General features: G+C 39.5%; 1 protein-coding gene across 2 annotated transcripts in view; it reads left to right on the top strand.

Annotated features, from left to right (window-relative positions):
• Positions 1 to 1,634: 1,634 nt before the first annotated feature.
• The window catches only part of NPEPPS (aminopeptidase puromycin sensitive), an 83,087-nt gene continuing 69,721 nt past the window's right edge, over positions 1,635 to 15,000 (top strand). Inside the window, exons 1-2 of one of the 2 annotated variants that reach the window (XM_080826059.1) lie at positions 1,635 to 2,027; positions 11,593 to 11,677. In XM_080826059.1, coding sequence (XP_080682185.1) covers positions 1,767 to 2,027; positions 11,593 to 11,677 — 346 coding nt within the window. In that variant the 5' untranslated portion in view covers positions 1,635 to 1,766. Of the gene's footprint in view, positions 2,028 to 7,762; positions 7,835 to 11,592; positions 11,678 to 15,000 lie in introns of those variants that run through there. The other variant, XM_080826060.1, reaches the window with a different exon arrangement.

The following is a 15,000-nucleotide window of genomic DNA, read 5'->3' as shown; positions in this document are numbered from 1 at the left end:
TTCGGGAGAGGGAAAAAAAGAGGCTGGGTCCTGATGCCAGCTCTGCCATTTATTAGCTGTATGATCCTGAGCAAGTCACTGAATCTATGCATGCTTGTTTTCTCATCTGTAAAATGGGAATAATGGTGTCTGCCTAAAAGAGCTGTTGAAAGGATTAAATGAATTAAAATATGAAAAGTGTCTAGTAAGCACTCAATACATTGTTATTCATATATTGATTAACATATTATTAAAATTCTTATTTCTATGACCTAGAAGTGGTCTGCATGTAACAAAAGGCCCCATCTCACATCTTAGTTTGAAAGGATTGCAGTTGTTCAGTGTGTCCTAAAGAGGTATGCAGGATTCAGAGGACTAGAATGGAGGCCCAGTGTCCAAGACAACAGCCACTGGTCTCACATGGCAACTGAGCACCAGAAATGTGGCTAGTCAGAATTGAGATGTGCTATGAATGTAAAATACACACTGGAATAAATAAAAAAAATACACACTGGATTTCAGAGCCTCCGTACGGAAAAAAAAAATCTCATTATTTTTCATTTGATTGCATGTTGAAATGATACTTTGGATATGTTACATTAAATATGATGTATCAATTTCACTTGTTTCCTTTTTTTTATGTTGTACTAGAAAATTTAAAGTTACTTGGTTGGCTTGATTATATTTCTATTGTAGAGTGCTGGTCCAGTGTATCATTCAGCATTGAGTTTTGGAAATTCAAAGGTACCACATTAGAAGGTCTATAAAGGAATATGGGGATTATGGATAAATCTCTTGCCCTTGACACTTTAAAAAATATAAATACGCAACACATATTTATATATAATTAGAATACATTTATGTTAAAATGTATATAACCCCAACTTGTGAGTTATCTATAGCACTGACAGAAGGAACCCCAGCTAGTTTAAAGAGGCCATAATTGGTAAAGGTCTTTTAGTTCAAAAAAGCAGAAATAAAGATGTAACGGGAAAAAGGTGAAGCATACCTTATTTTGAACATTAAATTATGGAAACAAAAATTTTCCTAACTTCTGAAATCACTACCTCAAAGGTCCAGATCGCATTGGTTTAAGTAACCTGGATTATTACAGGTTTTCTGACAAATATTCTCATAACCATCTCTTGAAGTTGCTACTTAAAGTAGGAAAAATTACTGCCAAAGAGCGTCCAGTCAGGGCTTTCTGCTGATCTGGAGGTAAAAATCCAATGTGGGGTTTCGCTCTGAATTGATATCTTAACATTTTATCCTGACTCGTACCGGCCAGTTGCACAGGCTTCAACTTCCAAATACTGCTGGGGGTTGGAGGGGGTCCTCACACGCCTTCCCTCTGCTTCTCAAACCCTCCTGGGCTCCTTCCCGCCCGCCACGAGTCGGCACTCCCCAGTGGCGCGGACAGGTGCAGCACTGCGAGCCGCCTCCCGCCTCCCGCCCCCAGCACGCGCCCGCGACCCCGCACCCTCTCCCCAAACCGGCCGCGCCCTCACCGCTCCGCCCCCAATCCCGGCGCGCGCGCGCACACCGGCGGGGGCGCGCCCGGCCGGCGGGGCCGCGCACGCAGCTGCCGCCGCCACCGCCTCCTTCCCTCCCTGCAGGCCCTCCTCCCCTGCCCTCCCCTCCGCCCCCTTCCCCGTAGGCAGCCAGCCCGCCCGCACTGCCTCCCTCCCGGCCCCGAGCGCTCCGGCTGGGTCTCTCCCCCGCCCCCGCCCCCCTACCCCCCCAGGCTCCCCGGTAGCTCTCCTCAGGCGGTCGCCCGCGCTCGGTGGATGTGGCTGGCAGCCGCCGCCCCCTCCCTCGCTCGCCGCCTGCTCTTCCTCGGCCCTCCGCCTCCTCCCCTCCTCCTTCTCCTCCTCAGCCGCTCTTCTCGCCGCCGCCGCCGCCTCCACAGCCTGGGCCTCGCCGCGATGCCGGAGAAGAGGCCCTTCGAGCGGCTGCCTGCCGATGTCTCCCCCATCAACTACAGCCTTTGCCTCAAGCCCGACTTGCTGGACTTCACCTTCGAGGGCAAGCTGGAGGCCGCCGCCCAGGTACGGCGACCCTAGGGCGCCGGGGGCGAGCTGCGGGGCAAGCAGTTAGGCCGCGGGCTGGGCTGGGAGCCCGGCCCGGAGGGCGGGCGGGCCGGCCGGCCTGGACGCTGCGGGCCTGGGATTGGCGAGGCCGGCTCGGGGACCGGCGCGCCCCTCTGGGGCTGCCGCGGGGCGCCTGGGCCGATGTGCTCTGCCCTGCTGGACTGGGGCCCGGGCCGCGCTGCGGGGAGCAGTGAGGGAGCTGGTGGGCCCTGCCCGAGGGGCCCCCCCAATCCCCCCAGCCCCGGCGAGCACACCTGTTAGGGGCTTCCCCTCCCCGACCCCCGGCCCTTCCGGGCTTGGTAGTGTTCTGGGCGAGGCTGGAGGCTGTAGGAGGAGGCCAGAGGGGTCATCGGAGTCCACGCTCTTGTCTCAGCCTCCTGACTCAGTTCTTTTCTCTGGTTCTCCCTACGCCCCACGGAGGACACATTGGAAGGGGGCGGTCATCTGGGACTCCGGCCGCCGCGCGTTAGCGAGGAGGGGAGATTCTAGAAGGGGGGAGAGGGTGAGAAGGAGAATGCTAATCCCAGGCAGCCTTGCTGAGTTCTCCCCGCCTGCTCCGGCCCAGGGGCTGGGTTTCCAAGATGATCCGCCCCCTCCCCCTTCCCCTCAAGTGACAGTGCAGCAGTGACTTTGTTCTCTCCTAACCTCTAGAGAAGCTGAAGGAAGACCCCATCTCCGCTTTTCCTCCCCTCTTCCTAGCTTTGCCGCCTGTGAAGCAGGTGGATTTATTGTTACAGCGATGGTTGCTTAGCAGTACTCTTCCCTGGAAGAAGCTGCTAGTTTTAGCATACCACTGTTGAAAATATTCCATTACTCTTCATTGCAGTTTTTGGTGAATCATGCTCCCCCCCCCAACATTATCTGAAGTACTGTTTGATTTTGGAGACTGTTAGTACTGATGCCCTACAAAGGTCCCAAACAATAGACATTTGTGACATACCTTGTTATATGATGTATTATGTGAAGTCTGATGAAAAATGGGAACTATTTAGTAGTTATTTTTAAAGAGAAGAGTGGTAAATATATTGTGTCTTTTTCTACTGTAGTCAAAGAGGAAAAACCAGTAGGCCTCAACCTTAAAGAGAGGGTGGATATAGCAGCAAAATGAAAGAAATGTATAGTGTTGGAATGAATTGAAAGTTTGAAGTTGTCTTTGAAAGCTGAGTACTCAGATTGAAATTATGTCTGAAAGTGTAGAATTAAAAAGTATACTGTCATATATGGAGTGCTTGTGTGAAAACAGGAGGGCCCTAGGGTCCGGCTGCATCAAAAGGCAAAACTTATCCCTTGGAAAGTCAAGTGATTTAAAAATTTTCCATTAAGAATATGAATCAGAATGAGTGTATCTTCAGTCTAAATTAGGATTTGAGAGGGTTATTTGGGAGACTGTTTGTTTAAGCCAAGTGACTAGAGTGTTTGATATATATTGGCAGGGGGCAAATGGGAGGAATTGTAAACAGTAGTGTGTCTTGTGACTTGGCAAACCTTGGGGAAGAAGGACCTGTGATGAATGAGTTCGCATTATGTGAAAAGACTAAGATGTGAAAAAAAAAATCATTTATTTCTTTACCTCATTAGCTGGTGTACCAGTTCACAATTTTGAGAGATACCTATTTAGGGAAAATTTTCAGGAAAAAAAATTGTCAATAAAGATTTTTAAGTGATATTAGGAAGTGACGGTTTTATTTAAGTGTTAGGACAGAGCAAGAGGCAATGACATGCTTCTCCTTCCCCCTTTTCTCCTTGTTTTTCCAAAGTGATGAGAAATATGTGGAAGGCTGCTTTGGGCCATTGAGGGAGCACATGGTAATGTACTAGACATGAACAGGGAATTGTTAATTTGGTGTAAAGAAATAAATCTTTTTTAGTAACAGGAGCTTTTCAAAGCAGTTGTTTTCAGAAATTCTTTTCAGGCTAGAGGGCAACACAAATGAAAGATGGTAGTAGAGTGAATTCTAACAGGTTTTATTAAAGAATGATTGGACTTTTTAATTGTACACATTGCCACCTTTGGAAGATAAAGGAATTCATGTTGGTGAAAAGTTAACATTAGTAAAAAAAGCATATGTTCATATTTTTGAGATCCATGGATTGGAGCAGTAAGTCTAAACTGTGGCATTATAAGGTATCTTATTGTGGAAATCTAAAAATGTGGACAGGATTGTATCTCTAGAAATCTAGATTTATAACTGGTATTGGGTCAGTTTCCTAACAGTTGGAATCATATTACACAAAGTATACAAGTTGCTTGGTTGCTTGAGTTGCAAAATTTTATGATAAGCCCAGAGTATTTGTACAGGTTACATATTAGAAACTTAGTGGATTTTTAACCTGGTCTGGGGTGTGGACTCCTGGGGAAGGTGAAGAAATTAGTCAGTGTGCACTGACTTTATAAGTAGTTGTCTTTTACATAAGTGTGTGTGGTCTAGGTCAGCAGGTTTTGCAAAAGTGCTACCATGGGCCTAGAGAAATGGGACATTGTCACCCCTCCCTTGCACTCCCCCCTTTACATCAGGATATTTGAGAGCAGTGGATTTTTGTAGCTATTTTGAATTCTGACTCTCTTGATTTGTGGATAATTAATTAAAAAATAGATAAGATGTTTATGTGAGTGGCTACAATGCCTTGTTATGAGCGCATTGTGGATTATACAGTAATTGGACTTTCTCTTATGGAAATATTTAACCTGTGCCAAAGAAATTAACTTCATCCTTCAAGGCCAGAAGTCAGGATATAGTAGACAATCCCTGGCCTTTGCCAACAAAATATTCATGTTGGTGATGACTAAATTGGCACTTAGAGGAGAGTTACAGATATAGTAGTTTGTTTGGCAGGCTAAAACTTGGCACCTAAATGGATGTTATTGTCAGTCCTGTGTTATGGAATTTTCTGCCCAAATTTTGCATATTTTCTTCTTCTTCTTCTTTTTTTAAGATTTATTTGTTTATTGGAGAGTGGGTAGTGTAAGTGTGCAGGGTTAGAGGGAGTGGGAGAGAGAAACTTGAGCAGATTCTGCACTGAGCGTGGAGCCCCACGTGGGGTTCATCTCCTGACCCCAAGATCACGACTTGAGCGGAAATCAAGAGCCCATGCTTAACTGACTGAGCCACCTAGGCACCCCTTGAATATTTTCTATGCAGTCATTTTGGTTTTTTTATTACTTAAAGAAGTGGTAAAATTAATAATTTGTGCCACATTTTGCTAGATCACTACATGGTCTTAAGAAATTAAATTTGAAAGATTGGTGATAAGAAATTGAACTTGTTTAGATCTTCTATTGTTTCTTGAAATGTATGTATGATGAAACACCTCAATATAAGAAGCTTTTATATGTTAAGCTTTATCTACTATCATCTGGCAATGAATTACACAGTGAATTTTCCAGATAAATGAATCTTACCCTTTGAGGCACTTAGACTTTAAAAAATATTTACTGATTTGGATGGAAATATTCCAAAAATGTATTATTTTTTTAAACTCTAGTTCCTTATAATCGAGGCTTGTTTCTTTTCTTCTTTTTAAAAATACTGGACATCGGGGCGCCTGGGTGGCTCAGTGGGTTAAAGCCTCTGCCTTCGGCTCAGGTCATGATCTCAGGGTCCTGGGATCGAGCCCCGCATCAGGCTCTCTGCTTAGCGGTGAGCCTGCTTCCCCCTCCCTCTCTCTCTCTCTGTCTGCTTGTAATCTCTGTCTGTCAAATAAATAAATAAAATCTTTAAAAAAAAATAAAAAAAAAATAAAAATACTGGACATCATTCTGGATATCTGTCATTGATACCTATAACCACAGATTACCCCAGACTGGGCACTATAATTTGTTAGTTTCATATTTGTTTGTTTTTCTTACTGTTGGGTGATTACTTCTTGCTGCTTATTGTGCTTTGTTGCTGCCTATTGTGCAATTTATTCCCTCTTCTATCTTACTGAGCTTGATCTGAAGAGGTCTCAGTAACCAGAAAAAAGCTTGTGTGACCTTAAAAAGAAATTTCTAAGTGTGGGTTTGATGGACTCCCTTCTGAATGAAGGGAATGAGCTTTATTGTATGGACTTTGTATCATCTATTCTGGCTTTTAAACAGGCTCTTTTTTTTTTTTTTTTTTAAACTTCCTGGTTCTGGATAATTGATATTGTCCAACAATACAGCCTGGACAAATGTGATCTTGAGTAGTAAATTATGAAACTTCTCTGAACTTTGCTACATAAATGAGCCTGTTCTTATTGTAAAGTAGATCTTATTCTAATCTGTATGTGAGTCAGTAGCAAAGGACTGAGTCTTCTGATAGCTCTCTTGTTAACTGATATTAATTCTCCAGATCTTGGAGATACAGTTTTGAACATCATTTAAATATGTAGCTCTTAGTTTATTTGGCCACTTGTAATCACTTTAAAATTTTACTTTAAATTAGGAAATACTTTGGAAATACAGAAAAGTAACCCACCACACAGATTTAGCATATATTAACGTTTTCCCCCATTTGCTTCAGACTGCGCCTGATGTTTTTTGGGAAATAAAATGTCACAGATACCACTAAAGTCCATTTCCGTCTCTTCCTACCCCCACTCCCAGAGGTAACTTCTCTCTAGGTAGGTGAGTATTATGCCTATATATGTAGTTTTATTGCATATGTAAGTAGCCATAAACAATAAATAGCAATGTTCTGTATGTTTAACATTTTTACATTTGGGGTGCTACATTTGACTTTCTGTATCTTGCTCTTTTCAGTGTCTCTTTTGTTAGAAAACTTGGCTCAGTTTGTGTTTACTAATTAATTGCTCCTTATAGTCTCTAGAAATTACAGCCCTATTCCACAAAGGCAATGATTACTTCAAAATTTTAACGATGAAATTGCTTGTAAGGCAAAGTGACTCAGGGTTCAGACTGGTATTTGGAGTTGTCACACTGGAGATTTCGTTTTACTAAAATCTGAGGCCTTTGGTAATCACAGAAAAGCTTCTTGGGTCTTATAGTACCTGTAAGATGTATTTCTGAATGATCATAATAAAGACTCATTCAGGAAAAAAAAAATCTCACATTGCTGCCTTCCTAACTCATAGGAAACTTCCATTGTAAAATTGTTACCAGTGGTCAAGCTGCTTCTTCAATAGAGCCATTACTTGGTGTTTGGTTGAGTTGCAGTGCAGTCTGTATGGGGCTCCGGGAGGACTTAACCCTGGGTTTGAAACAAGGAAAGGAAACACTGTGTTCCATTCTTTAGTAGCATCAAATGGAGATGTTGAAAGTGAGCTTGTTATCTACAGGATATATATGCCTACTTTAACATTTTGCTTCTATTTTAAGCTTGCAAACTGTGAAGATCTTAATGCTGAAATTCCTTTGAATTATTACCTGTATTTTTGGTAGTGGAAAATATCACTAATGGTGATGTTAGGATGTGAGAATTCATGTACTGAATCATCAGGTCAGTGCTATTGTGAGGAAAACATAAAAAAGAGCAGTGTTACAATGTGGTACTGAAGCACTTAAATCTATGTAGGTATTTAAAATCTGTACACATATGCTGACATCCAAAGTACCATATAATGTAGCACAAAGCTTTTAAATTTTCTGTCATTCTGATAGACACTTTATAAACTGTTAGGTGAATACTGTTAGATGATATTTGGAGGAACATCTTTATGATTATAGCACATTTAATCTTGGTCTCTGTGTATGCCTTTTTTTTTTTTTTTAGTAAACTCTGTGCCCGGTATGGGGCTTGAACTCACAACCCTGAGATCAAGAGTTGCATGTTTTACCACCTGAGGTAGCCACATGCCCCTCTGTGTGTGTGTCTTAATAACAATATCTATTAACTGATTACCGTGAATCAGGTACTAAGTACTAAAACAAACACTTTCTATCCTGTTTAAAGGACATGGCTAAGATGAGGCAGAGTGTACTGTGAGATTTTTAAAATTTGAGTAGCGTTCTATTACTAAGAGAAGTATTTTTGTTCCTTTGATTCTTCCCTCCCACCCTTCCGGAAATGGCAGCATCTTGGAAAAAAAAAAATTAGTAGCTATTCAACAAGCAGCTTAATTCAGTAGTATAAACAGGTGGGTTTCCCCTAAATAGAGGAGGAATTAGAATGTACTTGTAAATGGATGTTGTAGACTGTGCCTTTCCAAAGTATGCAAACTCTTTCCCTCAGAATGTTAAGTAGCAGAGAGGTGAATGTCAATTGGCATATGTAGCATTGTACAGCTATCTTGACATTGGCAGATTAACTGCTTGGTTACCATTAAATTCACTGTAGATGTTGTTGGATGAAAATAGCTTGCCTCAATAAAGATGAAGATGTATAACTAAACTGCTGTTATTATCCTGTTGGCATAAACTTCAAACTCTGGAAGGTTTTTATTCATTTTACTTTTTGGAGACACCTCCCTGCAGCCCACCCCATCCTCATTAAGTGCTTCATTTCTCTGTGTTGCTGAATTTTTTATTTTTTTTGTTGCTGAATTTTTTAAAAGTGAATTTATAAATAGGCACAGGGATCTTTTTTGCTTGTTTGTTTGTTCAAATGTAGTGCTATAAATGGCCAGTTGGGACAGAAAGTTTTTGTTACTGTTTAGGAATGTTCCTGATGAAATAAACGGTGTGAAGGAATATTACCACTTACAAAAATTATTTGTTTATTTATTTAAAGATTAATTTAATTTATTTTTTAATTAAAGATTTTATTTTTAAGTAATGTCTGTATGTAACATGGGGCTGGAACTCACAACCCCAAGATCAAGAGTTACATGCTCTACGGACTGAGCCAGCCAGGTGCTCCTGCCACTTAAAAATTTTTTTTAAAGTTCATTGAATGACACTTTTGTTTAGAAACAGAAAGATTTATGAAAAAAGATTTTTTTTTAAAAATAAGCTCTACACCCAGTGTGGGGCTTGAACTCATATCCCCAAGATCAAGAGTCTCATGCTCTACTAACTGACCTAGGAAGTCCCTGAAAAGGATTTTTTTTTTAATGAGCCAAAATAGTTTCACATTATGTGTTAGCAATTTTTACAGGCTTACTAATATATATGTGTAACTTAGGTCAGGTAATTTTAGTTTGAGATTAATCGTGTTTATTTATTGGTTATTAATAAAATGATTACTCTTTGGTATAACTTTTTCATATAGACATTATATTACTCTTGTGTCCTTACCTGGTTCTGTGTTCTGTTAGTGATCTCGAGGCACTATTGACCTACTGTGGGTTTTGTTTGGACTGCACAGTGTTCTTGCAAATTTTGTGTTAGTTGCCATCAGTTACAATTTGGGAGATTGTACATGAAATCTGAAATTTGTGGCTTTTTTTTTTTTTTAATAATCTTTCTGTCCAGTGTGGGGCTCGACTCAGACCCAGAGATCAAGAGTTGCACATGCCCTACCAAAAGAGCCAAGTAGGAGCCCCTGTGGGGTTTGTTTGTTTTTTGTTTTTTTGTAGTTGGAAGATCTGTCAATACGGAGTCTGCTTTTCAATATAGCAGTAATTGGTTAGCTCCAAGAAATGACTACTTCCCCTTCCTTTATGCATAGCCTTCACCTGGCCTACTCTACTCACCTGCTTGGCTGGCCTCTGTAGACATTTGTTTGTGATTTAGGGCATCTGTACTTTTGTTATTTTATTTTTAGATTTTATTTATTTATTTGAGAGGGAAAGAGAGTGTGTCTGCCTGTGAGCAGGGAGGGACTGAGGTGGAGGGAGAGGCTGAAGGGGATAGAAAAACTATTTTCTTCAAAATTGCCACATTCAGATCTAGAGAGGTCTGAAGCCCACTCCCCTTGAGCAGGGGAGCCCCATGTAGGGCTCCATCTCACAACCATGAGAGCATGACCTGAGCTGAAACCAATGAAACCAATAACCGAATGAGCCACCCAGGAGCCCCAGATTTTTGTTATTTTAAATTCAGACCATTCAAATGAATGGTCTGAAAATGAATCTGAGGTTCTTTTTAAATGCAGCAAGTACATAAAATCAAGTCTACAACCAAATTGAAAAGTGGGCAAGGGTTATAAATGAACAATTTGCAGAAAAAAAGCAATGGCCAAAAAAAAAACAAAAAGGGAGAAAGAAACTAAGTAGAGAAGATGCTTACTTAACCAGTGCTACTATTAATCAGGAAAATTCTAGTTAAAGCAATGGTGGAATATCATTTAATACCCATCAGATTGTCAAAGATTTTAAAGTTTTTTAGAGGATGACGAACATGGTATTTCCTTTTTTTTTTTTTTAAGATTTATTTATTTGACAGAGATCACAAATAGGCAGAGAGGCAGGCGAGAGAGAGAGAGAGAGAGAGAGAGAGAGAGAGAAAGAGAGAAGCAGGCTCCCCGCTGGGCAGAGAGCCCAATGCAGGGCTCGATCCCAGGACCCTGAGATCATGACCTGAGTCGAAGGCAGGTGCTAAACCCACTGAGCCACCCAGGCACCCCGAACATGGTATTTCTTCACTCTTTGTTCATGGGAGTGTTAATTGAAACTACTCTAGAGCATAATTGGGATATTCTTGGTAAAGAAAAATATGCATAAGAAAACATGGACCAAAAAAAAAAAAAAAGAAAAAGAAAACATGGACCAAGATATTTATTATAGTACTATTTTAAATAACAAAAAAAGTGGAAACAATCTAACTTCCTTTAGGAAGGAAATGGATAAATAACTGGTTTATTTTTATAATGGAATACTATATAGGAGTTAAAATTAATGAATTAGATCTATATCTGTCTACATTTACCCATCTTAGAAACAATGTTAAATGAAAAAAGCAGGTGCAAAGGTGATACTATTAGTATAAAACTAAAAACATTGCTTACTGATCTTTATATATGTAGCAGAAGTACTATATATACATGATAAAGAGCTACATTAGCCTTAGGAGAGTGGTTATCTCCATGTAATGAGGAAGTGAGGATGGAGCTTTCATTATATCTATATTTTATTGGCGGGGATCTGAAGCAAGTAAGACAAAGTCTTAAAAAGTTTATTTAATCTTGGTGGTGAGTCATTAGTGTCTGTTATATCCAAAATGTTACTTTGATAAGAGAAAAAAAAATTTAAAGAGTGTCTTATGAAGTTTTGACATGATTTATGATACCACTTTTCTTCCTCTATCCTTAAAGAAGGTCTTATGATGGGTTTGATGTGTAGGTTGTAATACATAATTAATTGCAACATACAAGAAATGTTTCCTAATTAATTTTTAATTTGGAAAGTTTTAGTTGTTTTAAATAAAAGCTTAAGTAGGAAAAAATGCTTTTATTTAGCTCATTGGTCAGATGTTTAAAGTCTAAAATATAAAATACTTAAGTGTTTATGGTTGCTTTTAATATAATTCAGAAAATGTGAATTGCCTTAGATTACTTAAAACTACTCATTTATTTTTACCATTGAGGTATAAATACTCAGTCTAGGTTTTAGTGATGTCTGGGCTTAAAAAAGTGCCCTGTGACATACATTAGGCCAAGATGAAGATGTACATGTTATTAATCTTGGCTATTTCTGACACTGCTGGTTTTTCTTTTCCCCTTAGGTGAGGCAGGCAACCAATCAGATTGTGATGAATTGTGCTGATATTGACATTATTACAGCTTCATATGCACCAGAGGGAGATGAAGGTAAGAGCTGTTTTCCATTTAATTTGCTGTCTCTCTGTGTGTATCATGTATGTGTGGTGGCATATACATTTTCAGATTAAGGTAGCAGTGTTTGTTACTTCAGAAACAGGAAACATTTTTAGATGTTCGTGGGAAATATTTTAGTAATCTGTACTATGAGATAAAGGAGATGCCACATTCTAATTCTACAAATTCTACAAAACATTAACATATTTTGTAACCCTAGGCAGATTATATTTCCATAAATGTAAAATGAATATAATACCATGCATATAAAGCTAAAGAGTTATTTTTTTTAATTAATTAATTAATTTTAGAGAGAGAGAGAGAGAGAGCTTGAGTGGGAGGGGGCAGAGAGAATTCCAAGTAGACTCTGCACTGACCGTGGAGCCCGACGCAGGGCTTGATCCCACGATCCCTAGGCCACAACCTGAGCTGAAACCAAGAGTCAGTTGCCCAGTTGACCATACCACCGAGGCACCCAAAACTGAAGAGTTATTTTTAAAATAAGTGCTTTGAACATGAAAGATTGGTTTATCAAGGTGGCTTAGTTCATATGTGGTTTTCTTAAAGTTTTTTTTTTTTCCCTTTTGAACAGTAGATTAAAATTGGAATAATGAATCTTACAATTGAGAGAAAAATATTTGTCCTGTGGGATGGGATGTGGAGGTTAGAAGCTAGATGACCACATTAGTTACAGAGTAAGAATGTGTTAAAAGGAAATATATAGAATGCCTAGGAACTCAATTAGCATCTTTAAAATGAGAACTATTTTAGACCTTGTAATTGTAACAAGGGATTAAATTGAGTAGTCTGTTTTGGCCTGAAATCTTATTCCCACATAAGCTCCATTTTAAAAAGTTGTCATGTTTGGCATGAAGTCCCAAGTGTATTAATACTGGAACTGAAGTGCTTTTTACTTTTGACAGAATGATCTTTTGGTCACTACTATGAGACTTCCTGTTAGAAAATTTTTTGTTTGCTATCAGGGTGCCTGTCTGGCTCAGCTAGTAGAGCATGCAGTTCTTGATCTCAGGGTTGTGAGTTCAAGCCCCACTTGGCACGTAGAGCTTACTTTAAAAAAAAAAAAAAAAAAGGAAAGAAAAGAAAATCTTTTCACTTGATATCAAATAAGTTAGAAATTTGGCCTTTTAGTTCACATTTTGTATTGCTCTTACCCCTCTCCTTTACACTGAAAACAAGCATACAAGTAATATTTTAAGGCTGAGCTGTATTTGTTTCATGAATTTTTCTTAAATTATCTTGTCCATAGAATGACCCCCCCCCCCCCAAAAAAAAGTAGCAGTTGAGCGGAGTATTGTCAAGAAGTACTTATTGTTCAGTTGTTTGTAAATGAGATCAAATTGCTGTGATTTTAAGCTAGAGGAACAGATCCTTCAAATGGGCTTTGGATGAGTGCCAACATTAAAATGGGTTTGGGTAAGTGAGAGAGGGGTTATTTAATTTCTTTATCTGTGAAGAAAAATGTAAGCATTTTAGCCAAGCATATCAAGGCAAGCTTGCTTTGTTGTAGGTAGAGAACATTTAAATTTGATGTAGTTTTAAAATGGTGCCACTATAGATAGGAAGAGATTGTAAAATACACACACACCCTCCAGTTGGCATGATTTCAGCTCAGGTTTGTTTTTATCTTCCTCTACTAAAATGCCAGGAAAGAATTCAGAGAACTCAATGCTTTGAGTATGCATAACTGAATGGTGCCAAGCTCCTAATAGTCAGAATAGTAGTGTTTGGGGGTTTGTGTTCTGACTAAGGGGGTCAGAAGAGGAATGAAAGCTTATAGAAGTGAAGGGGATTTGGAGAGAGATTCAGATAAAACATTACTCTTTTTTAGGTACATAAAGTATTTTCTTCAAAACTAGCTAAGGGGTATTTTTCAACTCATTTCTCCTACAGCAATGGGAAAAACCTAGAGTCATGTGTAAGTTCATCTGATTTGAGAATATAAGAGAATGGGAAATTGTATTAATGTGGCATTTTAAGGTTTCAGTCAGAAAAAGATTTGGCCTTCCAGATACATACACAGTGTAATTTTATCCTTGGGCATAGTAGCATTTCTTGATTTTTACCATATGGAAGAGTACAACATGTTGTTTCTTTAGAAATCAGTAGTTGCAAATTTGATTGCCAGCTCCTTCCAGGGTGGTATGGTTTGACAGGGGAATTGAGTCAATAGGAAAGGTACCATTTTTTAACTCAGCTAATCTCCTTTAGTACAGTACCTATTAATACTTATGATTGCCTTCTGTAAGACTGAGTTACATATGTGTAGCCACTAAATCTTGGTAATTTACGGTAAAATCAGAAAGTCGTTCGAAGGCATGAAATTGTTGCTTCTTTGTGTAAATTTTTAATTGATGAAAAAGAAGCTGTCTTGTGGTTTGTGCAGTGACCCAGGAAGACCTATTGGCGTGTGTCTCTTTAAACTAAGGCACTGCCTTTTCAACAAAAATAACTCATTTTAAAACCTAATTGAGATCTTTGTAATATTTAAAAAATGAGAACTCAGTAAGAAAAACGGCTGAAAACTGTTTTTTTACTGTTCTGCACTTCAAGGGTTGGTGAAATCACTAGCATTTAAGCCCCAGTGCAAGGAGTGTACCTCCCTACACAGTGCAGGGGTTAGTATTGTCACCCGCTTCCGCAGGAGTGCCTGAACTCAGGTCCTGACAGGTAACAAGACTTTTATTTATCGTTAATAGATGGCTTGGGCATAACCACACGGACATTGATCACTTGCAAGTTTTGTATTAACTTTTCCCTTAGTATACTCTCTCAGGTATGTTTGTAGCATTAGCTGTGTAAGGAAGAAATTTTCCCTGTCCCATTCAAAGTTCTGATTCTAGCCTCAGATCCACCAGCATCACCCTGCCTTATCCATGCAAGGCAGGTAAATCTTAACACATTTCTTCTTGAAGTAGAGGTACATTTTTCAGTGTGCAGATGAGCGCATGTATGTGTTTAATGAGAGGATAAAGCAGCTAGTCAGAAATACTGCCAAATAGTAACAATTTTGAGCAAAACTACTAACTTGAGAAAAAGGAATGGTTCCTCACACTCGATCCGAGGCCTTTATCATGAGCTTCAATAGGCCTTTATAAGCCCATCAATGATATATATTCCCTCATGCAGTTAAGTGTAGATTAGGAATAACAATAAACCACCATCTCTTTGCAAGAGTTGTTTTTGTCATCATTCTGAAAATACATGCATGACTAATTAAGTGCTAGCTCTGAAATGTGGAAAATTGAAAGAGAAGAGGAAATACCCATTTCTAGTACAAATGTATTGGAATATGATAC

The sequence above is a fragment of the Martes martes genome, assembly GCF_963455335.1.
Source record: "Martes martes genome assembly, chromosome: 16".
Classification (NCBI taxonomy): Eukaryota; Metazoa; Chordata; class Mammalia; order Carnivora; family Mustelidae; genus Martes; species Martes martes.
Note: the sequence above shows the minus strand (reverse complement) of the source record. Positions and strands in the feature narration are given on the sequence as shown.